Source organism: Rhodotorula paludigena, assembly GCF_050403205.1.
Source record: "Rhodotorula paludigena JCM10292 DNA, Rt_paludigena_JCM10292v1_ctg6, whole genome shotgun sequence".
Lineage (NCBI taxonomy): Eukaryota > Fungi > Basidiomycota > Microbotryomycetes > Sporidiobolales > Sporidiobolaceae > Rhodotorula > Rhodotorula paludigena.
The window spans coordinates 397,919-418,760 of NW_027481452.1; the positions used below are offsets into that span (position 1 = coordinate 397,919).

A 20,842-nucleotide genomic window follows, 5' to 3' on the forward strand; every position below is an offset into this window, starting at 1 on the left:
AGCTTTCCTTCACATCGACGATGACTTTCGACGGCTACTACGCGACATGACTCTCGCCTGTTCTTGTGGACGGATTCAGATGGATCTGCTCATGACGCGGCGTTCGCTTGCGGGCCCAACTTTGCCCGCTCATCGCGAATCGGACGGCGCTTGTCAACGGTTCTTGCGCATTCAATTCGTTTGCGCTCTGCATTACTTGCGGTCACGCTAGGAGGCGCTGCGCACTCAGTGCAGCCGAGCAACTACAGAGTGCATCAGTATCGCACCAGAAGCTCGCTGCGCGCAAGGCTAGGATCTGGCAGCACCACGGAATCGCGCGTTGCTTGCTTTCGGAGCGACGGGCAAGACGGATGAGACTTTCTCCTGCCAGCTTGAGGGGCGGCCGTGCGCACAGAATTTACAAGAATACCTGTGCATCGTAGGTTGTCCTCCTCTTACTTTCCTGGTGTCTCGAGGTAGAAGTCAAGCGGAGCGGAAGCAGAAAGGTGACGGATACGAATGGAGTCTTGCGGGTGCTGCAATGAAGAGACAGAGCACCTCATGATAGTCCCTGCGAGCACGACAGCTCTCAAGACGCAGCCAGACAATGCCCCAGCCGACCCGCCTCCGGCGTCGCATGTCGGCGAGAACGGAAGGCGGCCTCGACCAACCCGACTCTTGTCGCGCGAGCTCTTCTTGCGGCTCAGGAAGCACCGGGCTGGACTGGGCTGTGCTGTCACACCGCCTCGCTAGCTCAGACCGGCCGGTGCTCGTCTCGCTTGCATCCACCCCGCGGCCTCACCGCCTCGTCGACGGCTCGCCATGCCGTCGCAGCGGCGTGCAGGGCCCAGCGAGGGCGAGTTAGGTGCGTGAACATAGTCCCTTGGAGCTCAAGGACGCCTCGAAGCCCTGTCTCGCGAGTTGCGGCTCGCGAGGTGGGGAGGTCCTGAGCGGGAACAAGGGAGCGCTGACGAGCGAGAGCGCGTTCTGTGACCCGCAGACAACCTCGAGGCCATGCTCGACCGCATGGAGTACCGCGACCGCGTCCCCTCGCCCAATCCGCCCACGAGTGCATTTCCCTCGAGACCTGGATCGTCGTCGTCGCGGCTCTCGAACAAGTCGTCGAGCCGCTCGCTCCAGTCGCTCCACTCGTCCCATGCCACGCCAGGGTCCTCGTACGACTCGCGCGCCGGGCGGGGCATGTTCCCGCTCTCCGGCATCGACCCGCGCTCCAGCCTCGACAACAACGACACTACGCCGTCCGTGTCGCAGGGAGAGTGGAGCACCCAGCCCCGCCGCGCCTTCAGCTCGAGTCGGAGCACAACCCCCAACTCGGGTCGCAACGCCCCCCGAGATGACACCGACAGCGAGTACAGCTATCAGTCGCGCCTCGCTCGCGCCGGAGACGACTCGTCTTTGCACCGCTCGACCCTCGCCGGCTCCGTCTCCCGTCCCTCTTCGCCTCGCGTGCGACCGCGGACTGCACCGTCGCCGACCCCGACCGTCGAACGCACCGGCAGCCCGCTCCGTCTGCTTCCGCGGTCTCCCCTCAACGACCGCGCGCCCCTCGAGGACCTCACCTTCTTCCGCGAGGTCGGCGCGCTCGCCGAGGAGGCACGATGGGCCGGACCGTCGGGTTCGACGCCGGGTGCCGACGTCGGCGACTCGGATTCGATCCGCAGCGGGCACAGCAGCGTGCTGAGCGGAGCGAGCGCGCCGCGCACATCGAGTCTGCGCGCGCTCCGGCTACGCGAGGACATCGAGAAGGAGGCGCTGCGGATTCGCGAGCGTGCGAGCATGGAGGAAATGCGCAAGAACGCTGCCGCTGCTTCGGCCGTCGTCGCGGGCCACCGCGCTGTCACCCCCGAGCCACCTCGACCCGCGACGGGGGAAGACGAGGTGCCAGAAACCAGCTCGACGATGCCTCCGCTGGGCGACTCCTCGTCTGAGGCGGCGCACTTGCCGCGGCGCAAGTCGTTCAGCGGCAGCATGTCGGGGATTCCGCTCTTTCCCGGCGCGCCCGTCCCTGCGTCTCCCGCGATCAACAACGACACTCAATCGGTCTGCTCCTTTAGTACGGGCTCGGGCTCAACGTCCTGGGCTACATCGCGCATGCGAAACGGGGATGTCGTCCCTGGCGCCTCGAACGCTTCGGTCTTGAGCGCGAGCGGGAGCGTCGCGAGCGGGCTCGGCGCCGCGCGGACTGAGTATGGCGCGCGAGCGAGCGAGCGGCCGCGGCAACGCGAAAGCAGGGAGTGGAGTCAGACGTGCTGGGTGTGGGTGCGCGAGAAGCCGAGCGGCGGGAGTGGGTCGGGCGGCGGCAAGTTCAGCAAAGCGCCGCTCATTCGAGATGTGCGTCCTTCCTTGGTCTCACCCGCACAGCATTCGGCCCACTCAGCTCGTTCCCAGGTCCCCGCCGCGCTCAAGCGAAAAAGCGGCAAGCGCGAGTCGGCGCACCACCTGCTCTCGCCCGCAGAAGCTCTCCTCTTCGGCGTTGAAGACGAGAAGCGGAGCAAGTCGAGCTCGAAGGACAAGGGCAAGGATCGGGACAAGGGCTTTGGCCCTGCCGCGGCTTCGCGTGATGGGCGCTGGCGAAGAGCAACTGGTGTGCTGCGGGACGATGGGCAGTTCCGCATCTTCGGCGATGTAAGGTCTTTCTTTGTTCGTCGAGTTGTTCTGCACTCAGCAATCTTGTGTCTGCGTGATGCAGAGCGACAAGGCGGTCGTCCACGCCGTTCACCTTCCCTCCCTCAACCGCTCCGACATCCGCATCGTCGACCACTCCCTCTTCGGTCGCCCCAATTGCATCTCGATCTCGCGACATTCCACCTCTCCCTCCACACCTCATCGTCAAGCCTTCAACCCCTCTCAGCCTCCCCTTCCCGCCAAGCCCGATGAGACGGTCTACCTGTGCTTCCCGTCCGTCGTCGCCACTCAAGTTTGGCTCGTCATGGCGCACTGCTTCGCCCCGCCAGAGTTCTACCTCACTTCTGGTGTAGCAACGCCTCGACTCGCACGCACCGCCGCGCCGTACGGCTCGCTTCCGTCGGACAGCGGGACCGAGAGCGAGGACGGCTTGCGACCAGATGAGCAAGACTCGAGTTGCCGCATCTATCGCAGCTTGCAGCTCTCAATCAACGAGGGCCGCGCGCTCGGCGAGCTTGCAACCGAGGTCTTCCGTCCTGGACCGAAGATGTCGTGGGAACGGCCAGCGCAGGACCAGGCGGGCGACGGTCTGGGCAGCACCGACTCGTACTCGCTCGCAGGCGGGTCCGAAGCCTCACCCGCCAAGTCCTCCGCCTCGCTAGGCATCTCGCGGCTGCAGTCGCGCGCGACCAACGACACGCGCGACGACGGCGGCGGGAGCAGTGAGGCGTTCTGCGAGATCGAGATGGGCGGCGAGGTCGTTGCGCAGACGTCTGTCCGGAAGGGCTCGTCGCCCTTCTGGAACGAGACATTCGTCTTCACGGACCTACCGCCGTTCGTCGCGCCTGTCACGATCCGAGTCCTCCAGGCCTCGAAGCATTCCGCCAGGCCTCACCTGATCGGTTCGGCGACCGTTCGCATCCCCGACTTGCCGCGGCAGCAGCTCGTCGAGGACTGGTGGGCCGTCAAGCCCGCCCTCGCTGCCAAGTCGTCGGACGTCGTTGGCGAGCTCAGCCTGAGCATGCGTATTAACGAAGAGGTCGTCCTACCGAGCCGAGACTACCAGGCAATGCTCGACGTGCGTGCTCATTTGTCTGTCTCTCAGCGACTCGCTTGCTGACCTGTCGCCACGAACTGCAGCTGCTCAAGGACGATGCCGATGCCGACCTCGCCACGGACGTTGCGCACGAGTTTCCGTCCGACCTCGAGGAGGTCACCAAGCTGCTGATGCGCATCTACCAAGCCGAGTCCATCCTCCTTCCGCGGATCCTTCGCCTGGCCGACATCGAAGTCGACAACAATGCCCGCAGTCAGCGCTCAGCCGCCATTCTCTTCCGAGGCAACACGATCTTGACCAAGTCGGTGGAGCTCTACCTGCGATTGATCGGCGCCGAGTACCTCGACGCGTCCATCGGCGAGCCCATTCGCCGCATCTGCGCCGAGAAGGTCGAGATCGAGATAGACCCGATGAAGCTCAAGCCCGGAACCAAGGACAAGGAGCTCCAGGCCAACGTCCATGCGCTGCACGAGTGGACGCTCACGCTGTGGAACTCGATCTACGACGCGCGCGAGAAGTGCCCCTAGTGCGTCCCACTAGCGATGATGGCAGGCACGGCGACTGACCCTCCGCTTCCTTGCAGCGACCTGCGCCAGATCTTCGGCCACATTCAGCGCGTCGTCGTCGACAAGTACGGCCAAGGCGAGGACCAGAAGAATACGCGGTGGACCTGCGTCAGCGCCTTTATCTTCCTCCGCTTCTTCGTTCCCGCCGTCCTCAACCCGAAGCTCTTCTTCATCGTCTCTGGCCCGCCCGACCCGAAGTCGCAGCGCACGCTTACGCTCGTCGCTAAGACGCTGCAAGGTCTCGCCAACTTTTCCTCGTTCGGCCAGAAGGAGCCATGGATGCTCCCGATGAACCCCTTCGTCCAGGAAAACACGGCCGCACTCGTCGACTTCATCGAGCATGTTGCAACGCCCGCACCGTCGACCGCCTACCGACAAGAGTGGACTTCGCCGAATGCGTCAGCCTATGTCATGCCGTACCGACTGCGCAGCTCGCTGCCTGGTCTCGCCAAGGAGGGCGTCCCGATCCTCCCGCACCTCATCGACTTGCCGCGCGAGCTCGGTCTCCTTGCAACTCGCGTCGCGCGTCTCTCGGTCGAGAAGGGTCCCATCGTCGAGACGGCCTCGGCGAGCACGCACGACGGACGTGACTCGCCGTCCATCGCATCGTCCCGTGGCGGCCGCACTCGTCGCTTCGTCGATCTCGCCGACGCGTGCATCGATGCACACGTCGAATCCAGGCGGCGGGGCGGAGGGCTTGTCTCGCTGCCGCACTACGAAGACGTGCGCAATCGCATGCCGGACCCGAAGACACGGACGAAGCGCTCGCTAGTCGGCAGGGCGGCGACTTCGTCCGGTGCCCCTCCAACGGCCGGGCTCCGCAAATCCTTCGGTATGCCTGCGCCCATCCGCACCGCGTCTAGCGGGACGGACGAGCTGCACATCCGCAACCCGACGCCGACGACTGCGACGATGCCGCGCCACCCGATGCAGCCGCCGCAGACCGAGATCGTTGACGACTTCTCACCTGTGCCGCACTTCCGCCAGGACAGCGTCGAGGGAGGCAGCTCCGCCTCGCGCCGCACCCACCGCAGCTTCACGATTAATGGCTCCGGTATCGGTGCAGGGCTGGCGCGCCAGGGCTCATACCCGCCCCGCTCCTTCTCGAATGAGGATCTTTCAAAGCTCGCGTCGATCCAGACGTCCGAAGCATCCGAGTTCGAGCGCGAGCGCGAGCAAGCCATCTCGCCGCTGCCGACAAGCAAGACCCTTGCGAGCCTGTCGAGCTATCCGGTCTACGCGCCCGAACGCAACTCGCTCGACGAAGAAGAGGCAGACGAGGCGGCAGGTGCAGCCACGGCGGCGTACCCAACGTACCTCTCTTCGCGCTCGTCCGCCAAGTCGTCTCCCGTCGAGGAGTACTCGTTTCCGCCAGCCAAGTCGCGCACCATCGTACGCGGCCCACCAACGTCTACGTCGAAGGGCTCGGCAGGATCGACCGGCCGTTCGGGCCAAGTTCCCCCGCCGATCGCGACGGGCGCCGCGCCTGCCACGACCAGCCGGATCCGCATCACGCAGGAGACGACGACCACGACGACGTATATGACGGACTCCGTCACAGCGTCGATGGCGGATCCGGCGGAGTCGCCAAGCACGTACGACGAGGATTTCTCGCTCTCGCCGACGTCGCACGAGGATGGCACGCCGTACGAGTCGTCGTTCGGCGCCTCGGCCTTCTCTGCGCCGCTGATGCGCGCCCAGGCGAGTCAGACGTCGACGCACAGCGTCATGAGCGTCCTATCGGGCCGCAGCCTCGCGAGCTCGGCGAGCAACATGAGCATCTCGGCCGAGGTCTCGGCGGCCGCGGGCGCACCGCACCTCGGCGCCGTCGCAGGCAGGCGCGCGAGCTCGGCGGGCATCACGCTCGGCGGGTTCGGGCGCCGCACGGGCGGGAGCGCCGGTGTGGGCGGAGCGGGGGCCGCGTCGCCGAGGGAGGACGAGAGCGACGCGGGGAGCAGCAGCAAGGGGAGTAGCGGCAAGGCCAGCGGGCTGCTGAGCCGTGCCATGGGGAGGAAGGGGTCGAGGGCGAGCTAGCGGGTGTGGCGACGCTCGGATTCTTGCGTGTGTGAGTGTGTGTGTGTCTGTGTCTCGCTGTGTCCCCGTTGTACTATTGCTCGCATGCGCCCTGTGCGATAATGAACAGGCCCTCTCGTCATCTTCGCTACAGAGGAGCGCTCAGACCGTTCTTCCGAGCCGGTGCTGGACACGCGGAACAGGGAGCTTTCGTCGACACGAGACCAGGAGAGCTCGCTTCAGCGCTCTTTCTCATTCTACCGCTACCGGTCGCACTGAAGAGTCTGCTGCTCGAGGTATGGCCGTCGGTACTGAGCAAGTGTGTGGGTAGCGAGCAGGAGAGCGATGGCGGAGACCGAAACTGACGAGACGGTCGCAGCGCAACTCGCTCCGATCTGCACTTGTTCGGGACCAGTGCAGGTACGTTCTGTCTGACTCTGTCTGCCGAGCTCACACGGCCCCGAGCGCTTTCGGAGAGAAGCCCCACCCGTGTCTGTTCTCCGAGCAACGAAGTGGTAGTGGCCGCGTCGGCCGCTCTTCCCACACTCGCGCTCTCTGCCTACCGAGCCGGATAGAGCCTGACGAGCATCCAGGCCGACTCGCAGAAGGAGCCCACTCGCTCAAGCCACTGTCGGGCGGCTCTGGCGATCCAGCTCCCTCCACTCGTCTCGCTTGACGACTCAGCAGCCGAACACGGCGGACACGGCAGCGAGGCGGCCCGGCCGCATCTCGACGAGGGCCAGACACCTACTGCAGACACTCTTGTGACTCCTCGCCCGTCCCCGCTCGCTCGAGCGCCGGAGCGCGGGCCCGGACGTGACCGCTCCACCTGCCCCGATTCTCGTCCCGTTCTCGTGATCGACGCACCAGAAGCGAGCGCTACGATGGGCAGTGTCGGATACCAGCACGCACGGTCGCCGCTTGGGCAAGGTTCGAGTCGCTCGTCGTCCCCAGCGAGCCCCGGAACTGCGTCTCCGCCTTACCTCCGGATGCACCCCTCCCGCGCACCTCACTCGCCTCTGAGCATCTCGACGAACCTCACAGTGCCACAAGTGAGCTCGCACGCACGCTCGCCGACCAGCCCCGCCCGCGCTCAGACGCACCGCACTCTCGGACACATCCCCTTTCCTCCGCCTCCCTCCCATGGGAACTCGCAATACCACCCGCCGCGAGAGCACGCGGCGACTCCGCCGCCCCACGTCAATCACTCGACCCTGTCGACGCCTCCTGCGCCCGCAGCAGCCGCGACTTCGGGCTACGCCCAGTCTCTCCCGAGCCCTTGCTTCGTCCACTCGCACCTCGACCACACCCTCCACGATGTGGCCAAGGGTGGCGCATCTGGCGGCGGTGCCACGGGCAGTGAGGGCCAGCGCGGGCGTAAAAAGGTGCGCAGCCGCCCGTCGGATCAGGGGCCGAGCGATGCCCAGGTCAAGCGACATCTCGACGGCGGGATGCTCGACAATCTCGTCCCGCCGTCCATCCCCGAGTCGGGCGTCTTGTCGGGCTCGGACGATGAGGAGGGCAGCGACGACGAGAAGAACACGTGGACGAGGCAGCTTGCCGAGACGGCTGTCAGCGTCAGGGAGATGAGCAGGCAGCTGGGTGCGCTTCGCCTTTCTCGCTCCGCAGCCAAGCGCTGGTACTTACTCTTCGTTGTTGCAGGCCGTGCAAGAGTCGTCTCGCACATCCAGTCGGTCATGATTGTCACGAAGGCGCGCGACAACCAGCTTACTCGCGTCACCCGCGAGTTGGCACTCTGGCTCATGCAGACGCCGAGGAACGGGAGAGACCGCGGGCTCATCGTGTGCGTTCTAATACTCTTCTCCAGTCCAGATGACGGGCTGACCGGGTTTCCGCAGCTACGTCGACTCGCAGCTTCGCAAGTCGAAGCGCTTCGATGCCGATGGTCTCGAGCGGGAGCACCCTGAGCTCTTCCGCCCGCTACCACATCGTCGCTACTCGCGCACTTCGTCCTCCGCCTCGCTCGCGACCGACTCGGGTCCTTCACGGCGAGACGGAACGCACACGCCGGGAGTCGGTGGGCGCGGCGGCGGGACCATCACGCCCCTCACGATGACCAACTTGAGCGAGGCGCTCCTCAAACGCAACAACTCGATCTCGTCGACGAGCGGCGAGGGGCATCCCATGCGTCGCAGCGCGCACGAGGGCGAGGAGGGCCAGCTGCGGTACTGGAACAACGAGATGTGCCGCAAGAGCCCGCACCTGTTCGACTTTGTCATCACGGTGCGCAGATTGCGGTAGCTTCATCCGCATGCTGTGCTGACCGACTCACGTGCTTGACAGCTCGGCGGAGATGGCACGATCCTCTACACCTCGTGGCTCTTCCAGCAGATCGTCCCGCCCGTCATCCCCTTTGCGCTCGGCTCCCTCGGGTTCCTCACCAACTTCGACATTGCCAAATTCCGCGAGACGCTCGACGCCGCGATCGAGAACGGGGTGCGGGTCAACTTGCGCATGCGCTTCACGTGCACCGTATACCGCGCGTACGGCGACGACGAGACGTGCAAGCGGCGCGCGGTGCGCAGCGGCAAGACGGGCGGCATCTTCATGAAGAGCCTGACGCGCGAAGGGTGGGACGCGATCGAGAGCGGGACACCGGTCAGCACGCCCGGCGGGCGCGACAAGGAGATCAAGTGTTTTTCGACGCGCGCCGTCGAGAGCTTCGAGGTGCTCAACGACCTCGTCGTCGACCGCGGCCCAAGCCCATACGTCTCGCAGCTCGAGCTCTTCGGCGACGAGCACCACATGACGACGGTGCAGGCCGACGGCCTGACCGTCTCGACGCCGACGGGCTCGACCGCCTACTCGCTCTCGGCCGGCGGGTCGCTCGTGCACCCCGAGATCCCGGCGATCCTCATCACCCCCATCTGCCCGCACACGCTCTCGTTCCGCCCGATGCTCCTCCCCGACAGCATGGAGCTGCGTATCTGCGTCCCGTACAACTCGCGCAGCACCGCCTGGGCGAGCTTTGACGGGCGCGGGCGCGTCGAGCTGCGCCGTGCGTTCTTCTCGATCCTCCTCGCCACACGTCACTCCTGCTGACCTCGCCTATCCTGCTGGTAGAGGGCGACCACATCAAGGTGACGGCGTCGCCGTACCCGTTCCCGACCGTCTGCGCCGACAAGCAGTCGACCGACTGGTTCCACTCGATCGCGCGCACGCTCAAGTGGAACGAGCGCCAGCGGCAGAAGAGCTTTGTCATTTTCGTGCGTTCTTCTCTGTAAGCACGCTTCGCCTGCGGTCGCTGATGATCGCGTCGATTGCAGGAGGAAGGTCGTTCCAAGCCGCGGCAATCGGGCGAGCAGCGGCGGGCACCAGAGCCGAAGGCGCCGCAGGAGGGAAAGAAGCAGGCGACGTTCGCGGTCGACCCGGTGCAGGGGCGGGCGTCACCGCATCCTGTCGTTGAGGAAGAGGAGGAGGACGAAGAGGAAGACGAGGAGGAGGACGAAGGCGAGGACACGGAGGAGGAATACGACATCGACGACGTCTCGGAGAACACGACCAACGCTTCTTCGCCCTCGATCGCCGCCACCGACCCGCATCACGCAAACATTCCGCCACTCCCAGCGGGCACTCAGTCGCGCACGCCCGGCCCCTCGTTCGGCGTACCGTTGCCCGGCCCTCTGCGCTCTCCGACGAGCCCGAATCACGACCACGCCGACCTGGCTTCGAACGCGTCCTCCGTCTCGATCGATATCCATGACGACCCCACCGAGCGGTACTGCACGGTCCCATCGCGCGGGAGGAGCCGCAGCCGCTCGCGCGCGACGCTCGAGGAGCGGAGGAGTCTGTCGAAGTCTCGCTCGAGCGGTGCGGGAAGGCAGAGCGGGAACGCGGCCAGCGACGTTGAGAAGAGCCAGGATCGCGCGTTTGCGGTGGTCGGACACGACAACGACGACGACGACTCGTCGCAGCCGAGCGGATCGGACGGCGAGTGAAGGATCGGTCGAGGTCGAGTTGGAGGGCGTGCATGTACCGACGGACGGTCTGTTTTTTCCCTCGTTATCTAGGCTGCTTGTACTTGGCTCGCACTCCTCTGCATTGCACGCTGTCCCCGTACTTGCGACGACTTGGCTGCACCGCCGCCTTCCGCTCGTCTGTCCTCTCGCATCCCGCTCGTCTCCGCGCCGAGAGCAGCAGCAAGCATGGCGGATCCGCTCATCGGCATGACGATCCACTTCGACCCGCCTGCGCCGTCGCGCGACCAGGACCAGGCGCCGCGAGGAGGGAACGGCTCGCAGGTTCTCCCCGTCGCAGAGCTCGACGACGACTTTGCGGGCGATCCAGAGGACGGCTCGCAGTACCTGTACCTCGTCAGGTGTGTACATCGCGCTCGACTATTCGGAAACGAGCTGACGAGCGAGTCCCGCAGGCGAGAAGCAGCAAGTCATGCTCGCATTCACCGCGTCGACAACCCGTACGAGGTCGCCGAGGCTGCCGTACAGCGCGCACACACTGCTACACCCGCCAGCCGGCCGAGCGAGGCATGGCGCGAGACCTTTGTCCGCAACTTTGATGCTGCTCGCAAGGTGTGTGACGTTGCGTCTGACATTCTGCTCGCCAGGCTGACTTTTGACGGCTGCAGCGAATGCTTCTAGCACCTATCCACTCCCTGCCCCCCGTCGACCCCGCCAACATCCCTCCTGCCCGCGACGAAAGCGCTTGGCGCGTCTTCATCAACGGGAAACGGACCAAGGCAGTCAAGGTGGCAGCTCCGCCGGCTGCCAAGCCCGTCCAGGCTGTCGCAAAAGGGACATCGTCAATCGAGGACACGGAGATGACGGACCTCGAGGCCGCGAAAGCCGCCATCCTCGCTTCTCTCGACCTCGACTCGCCCGATGCCGAGCCGGAACCACCCGCGCCTGCACCTGTACCTGCAGCCCCTCCTACCCCGTCGCAACAACCCGAGTACGAGCGTCTGCCCCAACTGCCGTCTCCTGCCCTCCTCGTCGCGATCCCCCCGCCAGCCCTCATCCACCTTCTTTCCCATTTCAACGAGTGGTATATGGAGCGCATCGACGCTTACGAAGACAAGATCAACTATGTCCCCTCGACCATCTTTGCCCCGCCCGCACTGCGCCGAAAAGCCGGTGGTGCGACGAAGCCTGCGCCTGCGCCTCCGCCTCCTTCCGCTCGAACGACTGCCGCGCCTGCGCCTGCGCCGCCCTTACCCAGCGCGCACGAGTCGCACTGGCTCCTCTCAATCTTGACGCGCCTTGAGCAGGTGCTCGACGGCGACGATCTGTCGACGCTGCGTCTGCTCGGCAAGACGCTGGCGGGCATGGCCGAGGCGTCCGAGGCGGCGCGGGCGAAGCGCGTTGCGCCCGCTGGAGGCAGGAGCATGCAGGAGCGCAGGGAAGACGAGGAGGAGGCGGAGGGGCGAGCCCGCTGTTGGATGGTCGTCGCTGCGATTGCAGGCGTCTGGGCGCAGGGAGACTTGTGGGACTCTAGTCTGTAGCGCACCTCCGAGACTGAAGGAGACAATGCGCTATAAAGTTGCAAGAACCGGGAACGAGTGAGAGGGTGATCTACGGAGAATACTACAGCTCGTCCTTGACGACCTCCTTCTGCTCCTTGTCCTCGGGCGGGAAGCAAACTGCCGGCGTCGTCACCTCGAACAGGTACTCGCACTTCTCCGGCTCAATGACGGAAAGAAGTGCGTTCGACGTGCCGCAGACGAGGTCAACCTGCACAGGCAGTCAATGAGCCGCAGTTCAGGTGCGCTTGAAAGGGAGCAAAACGTACCTTTGCACTCCGTAGCGGGCCGTTCCAGCAGCGCTGCCCGTTGGCGTAGACCTGCTTCGAGTAAAATGCGTCCGTGCCGGGTTCGGCGTTCGGCGCCCAGCTTTCGAAGCGACTGTGGGAGCGCGCGGTCAGTGCGCGATCCCAATATCGCGTATCGCGGCAACTTACCCAAGACTTGTCCGCTGTCCGTTGTTGTTGGACTTCTGTGTCGCCTCGCCGAGGAAGCAGACGCTGTAGGTGTACCTGCGAGAGCAAGTCCGCGTTCGTCAGCAAGATGAAATACTCAAAGCAGTCAGTCGCAACGCACTCTCCCGTGTTCTTCTCCACACATTCGTTCTCGAGCTTCTTCCACTCCCAGTCGCGCCCCCAGTCCTTCTCGAGCGCCTGCTGTGCCGACGCGAGCTTGCCTTCGACGCCACGTGCCTCTTCGACGAGGCTCGAGTGCGTCGAGCGGGCGCGCAGCAGCTCTGGCGCGCTCGAGTCGACGCCCGACGACGGGACGTTGATGATACCGGCGCGGACGAGGAGGTCGAGGAGCTGCTTTTTGTAGCCGTCGAAGGCAGGGCGCCACTTGTCCGGGATGTAGTCGTCGACCTTGAAGACTGGAGAAGCGAGCGCCGTGTCAGTCGAGTCACGACCGGAGAAACGGACCATCGACGTACTGTTTGCAACGCCAGACGTAACGGGCGAGCCAACGCGCAGGTTGATCGAGTCGATGAGCGAGAGCGGGTCCTCGTCCTCGAGCTTCTTCAGCTCATCGTCCGCATAGTCGACCACGTTCTCCTCGTCCTCAGTGGACGGCTTTGAGAGCGGCGTGGACGACTCCTCGGCTTCGTCAGACGAATCGACGTCGCCAAAGTTTACGGTGTCGTCGATCGCGATGCCGTTCGCCTTCTGCCAGTCGCGATGAGCGCGGACGGCGCCGAGGACGGCCATGTCCTGATGATTCGGGTTGAAGGTGCGCTTTTGAGTCGAAGCGTGTCAGCCATTAGGGCTGGGCGCTCACGAAGAAGAGGGCTTTGCGCACCGCAAGGTCGGTCATGATACCGCTCAGATCGTCGATGTGGCCCTCGAGGTTGTGGCGGTGCAGACGTAGTGCCTTGATCGCCTTCTGCATCTCGACAATGCGCTCGTAGAGCTGGCTGTTCTTCTTGCGCTCAATCTCGCCCGCCTCGGCGTTCTCAAGCGCCTCGAGCGCAACCTTCGCCGCCTCCTCCCTGCGGCGCACCGTCTCGAGCTCAGCCTGGACGCGCTCGACCTCCTGCTCGAGCTTGAGCTTCTCCTTCGCGCCGTACTTGATGTAGTCCGCGCGGATGGACGCGCCGACGCGGAGCTTGCGCTCGGCCTCGGCCTGGTCCTTGCGGTACTGTTCGCCGACAGCCTTGCACCGGTTCGGACACAGCGCCTTACCGTCCGTCTCGTCCGAGCCGTCGCAGCACTCGGCGTCGCACACGCCGTCATTGACGCGTGAGCGCAAGATGCACGAAGGCAGGTGCCCTTCGTTGCGGCAGAGGAACTGGCCTGCTGGACACTCGGGCGATGCGAGCTGCGCGTCGTAGTCGATGGCGGGGGCCGAAGTGCACGCTGCACGGGCGTCAAAGTCAAAGACGAGGTCCCAGTCACTGATTACGGCCGATGCGGCGTCCTTGATGACGAGCGTGCTGGCGCCCTTGCCCGACGAGCGGCGCGAGCCCGTCGCGCTTGCGCCGTCCTTCCACTCGAACTCGAGTCCAACTGACTCGCCCGCGATCTTGGCGCAAGACGGCTTGGACGGAAGACCGAGGACGACAATCTCGCGAACAGTCACGTCGGCAATCTTGCGCGCATAGGCGTTCGATGCGTCGTACGCAGGCGACAAATTGTCGCCCGCGCGGTTGCGCAGCACGAGTGACTTGTCGCCCTTCTTCTGACTCTGCGGCGAGAGGGAGAACGAGCGGAGGACGAAGTCGCCCTGCTGGTGGTCGAACGTCTCGCCGTCGTCGAGGTACAGTGTGCCGTTCGCACTCGTGCCAGACAGGTCGACGGCAACGACGAGCGTGATCGGGTCTTTCCAGGCGAGTTTCGAGGCGCGGCGGATGAGGTCGTGGCGCGGGAGGATGTGACCGCCGCGTTGGAGTATCGGGATGGACTCAAGCGGTGCCGGAACCTTGACGCTCGCGCCGCCGTGCGAAGCGCCAAAGTAGATGTCGTGGGTGAGATAGTGGTAGTACGGCTGCGAGCAGGAGCTTCAGCGGTGATCGTCTGCACGTGAAGAGGCGGAACACACCTGGTCGTCCGAGATGTAGACCTCCTGAGTCGTCGCGCCCTCTTCCTCGACCGGCTTGACGAGCAGGCCCGACGAGCCGAGGTAGAACTGATGATCAAGACCGAAGCCCTTCGGGTCGTTCGGGAAGACGACGTATTGCGGACTGGAACAGCATGTAAGAGATCAGCACACCGACGACAGAAATCGTCCGAAGGAGACGTGCCGAATAACAGGCGCGCCGGTCAAGCTGTACTCGTAAAACGCGGTGTAGAACGCCGGCAGGAGCGAGTAGCGCAAGCGGATTGCGTCGCGGAGCATACCCTGGTACGGCTGCTCGTACAGGTACGCCTCGCGGCGCTTTGTGTCGATGTGGCCGTGCGCGCGGAAGAAGGGCGAGAAGACGCCAATCTGATGCCAGCGGACCATCATCTCGGGCGTGGGGTCGCCGAAGAAGCCGCCGACGTCGGCTGCGCCAAGTACAGTCAGCTGGCGGTTGTGGGCGGGCGGGAAAGCTAGAACGTACAGCCAGTGAAGGACATGCCCGCGATGGCGTTGCTGAGCAGCATCGGCACGGTGCTCTTGAGGTGCTCCCAGTCGCCGAGGTTGTCGCCCGTCCACATTGCGCCGAAGCGCTGCGAGCCAGCATAGTAGGCGCGCGTAAGGACGAAGGGACGCTTCGGCGGGTCTTCACGCTCGATGAGACCTTGCATCGTCAGATTTTGCTGCAATTCGAGTCGAGTGAGCGATAGCGAAGTGGGCAGGGAGCAGGCGGCATACGTAGATCATGCCGTTGATGTTGTGGATGTCGCGATGCTCCCAGCCGCCGTAGTGCACGGCGTCCTTCTGCATAGTGATCTCGGGACCGTTGAAGACGGATGGCTGCAGGTGCGGGAGGGTCAGCTTGGGACGGTCGCACGGGGAGCCGCCGTCAGCTTGCCTCGTTCATGTCGTTCCAGATGAAGAGGTTGGGCCTTGTCCCCTGTGCATCACGCCATGTCAGCTACGAGTGTGTGCAAGGACAGCTGAGACGAGGCAGCACCTCGAACTTGTCGAAGCGGAACATCTTGATCCACCAGTCGTGGCTCGTCGGGTTAAACCAGTCGACCCAGGAGCTCGACCCGGGCCAGCACCATCCCTCGAGCTCGGTCTTACCGTCGGGCTGCTTGCAGAGGATGTCGAGGTCCTTGGCCTCCTTGTAGACGTAGTAGTCGTCGTCGCGCTTGAGATGCGGGTCGACAATGGCGACAAGCTGTTGCGCGTTGATATGCCGGGTTAGCGCGCTGTGCTCTGGCTTGTACACGCCGAGCGAAGCGCAATACAAGGGAGCAAAAACGCACGTTGCGCCCACGCTCCGCGAGCTTGTCCTGCATTGTCGCCGGCGTCGGGAAGTTGTTCGGATCCCACGTCATGTAGCGCTTCTCAATAGCGTACTCGACGTCGAGCCACATCGTGTCCATCGGGATGTCGGCGTCGTCGAACCGCTGCGAGACGGTCTGCACGTCGCGCTCGTCGAGGTAGTTCCAGCGGCACTGGTGATACCCGAGCGCGTCGTGCCGCGGGAGGGGCGCCAGGCCCGTCAGGCGCGTGTAGGACGAGATGACGTCTTGAGGCGTCGGGCCGAGGAAGACGAAGAGGTCGAGGATACCCGACTCGGCCATCCAGTGCGTCGAGACCTGACGCGGCTTGGACGACTTTGTGATGTCGATCCAGGCTTCTGAGCCGGTCGCGAGGAATACGCCGACCGAAGAGCCAGGACGGTGCGCTTGCATGAAGGGGATCGAGCCGTACTGCGAAAGGAGGGGTGAGCAGAGACTCTTGTACAAGGCATTTGATGCCTGGGCAAAGGCCTGTTTGGGTGGACCTCGGCAATCTGGACTACTCACGAGTGCCATTCCCGAGTCGGCTTCATACTCGAAGACGTCGAGGTTGTACAGTCGGTAGGGATCCAAGTAGGCACCGTCGCCACCCCTGTGCGGTCAGACAGTCAGCTCCCCAATTCGTCGAATGTCACGGAGACCTACGCACCTCGTCTCCTTCAGGCTAAGTGACGAAGCGTGCTCGGGGATGCCGTAGACGTGCTCAAAGCCGGGGAAAGAGATGTCAACGCTAAGCGATTCCGGTCCTGCAAGTCGATCGGTGAGCCTATGTTCGCAAGACAGAATGGAACCTACGTACCCTTGGGCTTGCTGTCCTTCTTGCCCGCAAACGTCTCCTCCCACATGCCGTCCTCGTCAGGCGGGAGGAACCCCGGGAACGCCTCGTCGGGCACGACGACGCGCTGCTGCTCGGGATGTTCCGGGTCCTGCACGACGAGCTCGTCGGGCTGCTCGCCGACCGTCTTGACGCGGAAGTGCTCCATGTTGAACAGCCTGCGGTCGTTGAGGACCATTTGAGGCTCGCCGTCACGCAGGAACGTGAGCGTGAGCGGCTTGTGGTCGATGCGGAGCTCGTTTCGCTTGCCGGCGTACTTGACGCTGGTCGAAGCGTCGGTACGACGGACGTCAAAGCGCTCGTCGGCCGTGTCGAGCTGCGGCTCGCCCTCGAGGGCCCACTTGGCCGCCTCGTTGTAGCGCTGCCTCAGCCCATCGACCTCGTCCATGCGCACACGGGCGGTGCCATCCTGGTGGAAGTCGACGTCGAGGCGGAACTTGATGGCCGGGAAGAGAGCGTTCGACACGGGCGCCGAAAGGGATCCGCGAGCGAAGTCGGGAGAGGCTGCAACCTCGTACGGCGAGTTCCACGCCTTGCCGTGCTCTGCCGCGCGGTCTGCGAGAGCGCGATTGCGCCTGCAGAAGCCCGACTGCGCGCACGTCTTGAAGTCGTGGCGCTTGACGGCGTGCGCTGTGGGGAGCGAGGCGAGGGCGACGAGTACAGCGACGAGGGCGGGAGCAAGCCAGGCGAGCTTGTAGTAGTGTGGCCTCGCTGGCGAGGGTGGGCTCATTGTGCTCAGCCTCGCAAGCGGCGGTGTGCGCGAGAGCGAGCGAATCGACGTCGAGCGAGCCAAGTGTCAACGAGCGAGGGTTCACCGCGCAGCCACAGCGGCTCTCTTGGCCGGTCTAGCGTGGTGGTTAGCGTTGGAGATAACAACTCAGCGCTGCACACCACCCGCTCGTCTTCGTCAGGCTCCGTGCGGTCGGTTTCCTCCCCACATCCCTCTCGTCCTCATCGCTCAACCCGCCCGCTCAACGACCACAAGGCCAGCATCTCAGCAGCAAGCGACAGGGTCAGGCAATGCCCCTCGACTCGGCACCATTGCTCAGCTGCTCGCTGATGCGCGACATGGCTGTGTCCGGCTCCTTTGCTGTTACGGCTGACCAGCAGTCGCTCAGCCGACGGGGCAGTCCAAGTAGAGCAGGATCCTGGGCTTGAAGCTGCTGTAGAGCCCGTGAACGGTCGTCAACACGCTGAACAGCATCCGCTCAGCGACCGCCGACCGCGCTGCTGCTCGACGATCACTTCGGCTGGCTGACTAGCTGTTTGGGGCATGCCAGAGCTCAAGAACTGAATTGCATAGGACTGTAGGTCGTCTCGCCAATGCCGCCCGTCTCGAAATTGAGAAACGGCTGAGACTCGAGAGGTCGCCGACGCGGCCGTGTCGGCCCCACCTTGGGCGGCGAGGTGCAGCTCGAACGCTCCTCCGCTTCGTTCATCCTCTGTGCTGCCTTGTCCGCCCTTGCCTGCTACAGACCGACCCGCGACGATGCCCGGAACTCCTCTGCCGACGTACGTCTGCCGGCTGAGCTCCCCTGTCGCTTCGCTCCCTGAGCCCGCCGACTTGACGTCCGGTCGCGACGCCTCAAGCAACAACGCATGAACGAAAGCTGATCGTCTCCCACACGCAGCGACGGCGTGATCGGCAAGCTCAAGCCCGACCAAGAAGCGGCGCTCAAGTCGTTCTGGAAAGAGTTCCTCAACCTCGTCGACGAGTCTCCCGAGGAGGGCAGCGGCGCCCACTCGGCCGCTATGGAGAGCGCCGGCGACAAGCCGGGAAAAGATATCCCCAAAGACGACGCGGCGAAGGAGAAGCTCAAGGCCGAGCAGGAGATGCGGGATGCGAAGCTTGCCTTTGTCGAGTGTGCGCTATCCTCACTTTTCCCCTGACTCAAGCTCGTTCTGAATCTGCTGACATCTGTTAGGCGCGAGCAGACGGGAGCAAGCGCTTCATGGATGCGTACTGGCGATTCGTGCGTCTCGCTTCTCCTGCTTGTGCTTCTGCTTCGGTCGGCTACTGCGATACCTGAGTTGACCGTGCACGACTTCCTCCGCATGCTTGGCGCAGATTGCCATGGACGACCCGGACGGCATCATGCTGCGCTTCTTGCGCGCGCGCAAGTGGTCTCCCAGCGCTGGAGTGGCAATGGTGCGTCCTTTCTGCCCTGTGACGATTCGGGCTCGACTGGCTAACTTGGCGTGAACGCAGCTGGCGGCGTGCATCAAATGGCGCATGGGTTCAGATGTTGAGAAGATCTTCGAGAAGGGCGAGGAGGGTATGCAGAACGCCGACGGGTTCATCCGCCAGATGGTGGGCTCTCTTTCCTCGTTGCATTCTTCACGCTCGGAATGGATTGACCCTGACGAGATATCGTACGCAACGCAGGAGATTGGCAAGACCTACACACAAGGAACAGATTACTACGGTCGCCCTGTCACGTGCGTTCCGCTCCCTCCGCCTCGCTTTCCCAAGCTGACGCCATACCACCCAGCTACATCCATGTCGCCAAGCACCGTACCTACGACCAGTCGGCCAAGGCGCTCGAGGACTTCGTGCTGTTCCAGATGGAGAGTATCCGCTGCTTGTTCGCGCCGCCTGTCGACAAGGTCGTCAGTATGTCACTGTGCCCTTGTTGCACGGCGGAGAAGCGTTGCTCATACTATATCGCTACAGTCGTTTTCGACATGACGGGCTTCGGCATTCGCAACGTGCGTCTCTCCGCTCTAGCAGTCTCGCGAGCTCGCTGACACGCGTCTCTTCGTGCAGATGGGTGCGACTCAACCCCCGACCTGTCTCCGCTGACGGACTTTGACTGACATTTACCGACAGACTGGCGCTGCATTTTGTTCATCGTCAAGTGCCTCGAGTCTTACTACCCTGAGTCGCTCCACTGCATGCTCGTCCACAACGGTATGCACTCCCTCACGGGCACAGTACAACAGGGCGGTTGCTGATGCTTCATCGTGTGCAGCACCGTGGGTCTTCCAGGGTATCTGGAAGGTCCTGGCACCTATGCTCGACCCGGTCGTGCGGAACAAGATCGTGCGTTCTCTTCTCTTGCGGATGCGACCGCACCTGGATCGTTCGCAGGCAGCCACAAGCTCTGAGATGAGATAGGGACGACACACTCACAGAGGATCTTGGTTCCGCAGCAAATGACCAAGTCGACGGAAGACTTGTGCCAGCATATTCCGAAGGTAGGGTCTAATCGCCTCGCTTTTGCATTAGCAGAGCGGCTCAGTCTTGGTTGTCTTCAGGCGCATCTCGTCAAGGAGCTCGGCGGGTCCTCGGAGTGGCGCTGGAAGTATCCGCCCATCGTGCCAGGCGAGAACGCGCCTCAGCAGTGCGTTTTCTCCTGCACCATTACTATCTCGCTTCTTGCGCTGACTGCTTTCGCATTGCTCTGTAACAGAGATGGCGCGGGCCGCAAGGTGCGCACTTCGCCGAAGCGGGGTTCGCGCTTCCAGCAGGACTGACCTTTCCTCGTGAGCAGAAGCATCAGAAAGCCCGCGAAGCGCTCATCTCCGAGTACGTCGGCCTCACGCGCGAGTGGATCGCTTCGGATGATGAGAACGTCGCAAAGCGCCGAGAGCTGTGTGTCGACCGCATGCGAGCGCAATATCACGAGCTCGACCCGTTCATCCGCGGGAGGGGGGCTTACCACCGGAACGGCAATGTGCGTATTCCGAATTGCTTGCCCCGCTTTCGAGTGGCGCTGACGCATGGAGCACTTCCTTGGAGTAGATTGTTGGGAATGTGCGTGCATCCTTCCTCTCACTCCTCGACGGCAGCGTCAAAGACCGGAAGCTAACCCTGTTCCGCGTACTTTGCAGGGTCTGGTGGTCTGGAACTACCCTTCGGCGTCCGAGGAGAAGAGCGAGGGCGAATGGGAGGTGCGCGGATACGAGACGTGCCGAGAGGAGTGTTTGCTCCGCGCGAAGCAGATCGGCGAGGAGCTGCGGGCGACGGCGGCGGCTTGAAGGCCGATTCCCACTGGCTTGCTGCCCTATCATTGAGGCCTTGTACACCTCCTGTGTCTGTAACTAGCTTGTGCCGATATTCCGAATTCCGTTCCGGCGCAACTTCCGCGTCCTCTCCACACGGCTGTTCCGCGTCCGTGAAAGCTGGATTGGCCAGTGTGCTCGGGGGTAGCTGGATCTAGTCTGCCAGGCGTCGCTCGGTACGTTTGCCACAGCGGCAGGTCCGACGAGCTCCACGGACACGAGGCCGGCGACCTTGCGGTCTCGTCGTCCTTAGCCCGTCGAATGTTCCGGCTTGTCCGCTCGCCGCTCTTTTGCTCTGCTCGAACACTCTCCAGCGTCTGTTCCAGCCTCTGACATCTACTGTCCTGAGGGTGC

At 63.9% G+C, this 20,842-nt stretch overlaps 5 protein-coding genes across 5 annotated transcripts; 4 read left to right on the forward strand and 1 right to left on the reverse strand.

Annotated features, from left to right (window-relative positions):
- Positions 1 to 801: 801 nt before the first annotated feature.
- JCM10292_003162 (uncharacterized protein) lies at positions 802 to 6,282 on the forward strand (the record flags this gene model as incomplete). The annotated part of the gene is made up of 6 exons (XM_076646886.1): positions 802 to 844; positions 980 to 2,331; positions 2,389 to 2,625; positions 2,690 to 3,703; positions 3,766 to 4,208; positions 4,266 to 6,282. 6 exons carry the CDS (start codon positions 802 to 804, stop codon positions 6,280 to 6,282), a joined length of 5,106 nt encoding a protein of 1,701 aa, XP_076507647.1.
- An 863-nt stretch (positions 6,283 to 7,145) lies between these two features.
- JCM10292_003163 (uncharacterized protein) lies at positions 7,146 to 10,220 on the forward strand (the record flags this gene model as incomplete). Its single annotated transcript, XM_076646887.1, has 6 exons — positions 7,146 to 7,863; positions 7,924 to 8,065; positions 8,121 to 8,505; positions 8,566 to 9,280; positions 9,346 to 9,488; positions 9,549 to 10,220. The coding sequence occupies 6 exons, from the start codon at positions 7,146 to 7,148 to the stop codon at positions 10,218 to 10,220; spliced, it is 2,775 nt and encodes a 924-aa protein (XP_076507648.1).
- Positions 10,221 to 10,427: 207 nt separating this feature from the next.
- Positions 10,428 to 11,740, forward strand: JCM10292_003164 (SIP1 domain-containing protein; the record flags this gene model as incomplete). Its single annotated transcript, XM_076646888.1, has 3 exons — positions 10,428 to 10,600; positions 10,655 to 10,811; positions 10,868 to 11,740. 3 exons carry the CDS (start codon positions 10,428 to 10,430, stop codon positions 11,738 to 11,740), a joined length of 1,203 nt encoding a protein of 400 aa, XP_076507649.1.
- An 82-nt stretch (positions 11,741 to 11,822) lies between these two features.
- On the reverse strand, positions 11,823 to 17,213 carry ROT2 (glucan 1,3-alpha-glucosidase ROT2; the record flags this gene model as incomplete). Its single annotated transcript, XM_076646889.1, has 16 exons — positions 11,823 to 11,969; positions 12,028 to 12,139; positions 12,196 to 12,270; positions 12,335 to 12,629; positions 12,690 to 12,990; positions 13,055 to 14,239; positions 14,294 to 14,435; positions 14,496 to 14,739; positions 14,796 to 14,994; positions 15,050 to 15,151; positions 15,210 to 15,251; positions 15,312 to 15,521; positions 15,610 to 16,059; positions 16,156 to 16,240; positions 16,298 to 16,394; positions 16,448 to 17,213. The coding sequence occupies 16 exons, from the start codon at positions 17,211 to 17,213 to the stop codon at positions 11,823 to 11,825; spliced, it is 4,452 nt and encodes a 1,483-aa protein (XP_076507650.1).
- Positions 17,214 to 17,972: 759 nt separating this feature from the next.
- Positions 17,973 to 20,464, forward strand: JCM10292_003166 (CRAL-TRIO domain-containing protein; the record flags this gene model as incomplete). The annotated part of the gene is made up of 15 exons (XM_076646890.1): positions 17,973 to 17,995; positions 18,115 to 18,347; positions 18,419 to 18,456; positions 18,552 to 18,632; positions 18,693 to 18,794; positions 18,870 to 18,922; positions 18,976 to 19,097; positions 19,158 to 19,196; positions 19,314 to 19,394; positions 19,456 to 19,526; positions 19,637 to 19,681; positions 19,742 to 19,827; positions 19,897 to 19,915; positions 19,978 to 20,160; positions 20,318 to 20,464. 15 exons carry the CDS (start codon positions 17,973 to 17,975, stop codon positions 20,462 to 20,464), a joined length of 1,323 nt encoding a protein of 440 aa, XP_076507651.1.
- Between the last annotated feature and the right edge of the window lie 378 nt (positions 20,465 to 20,842).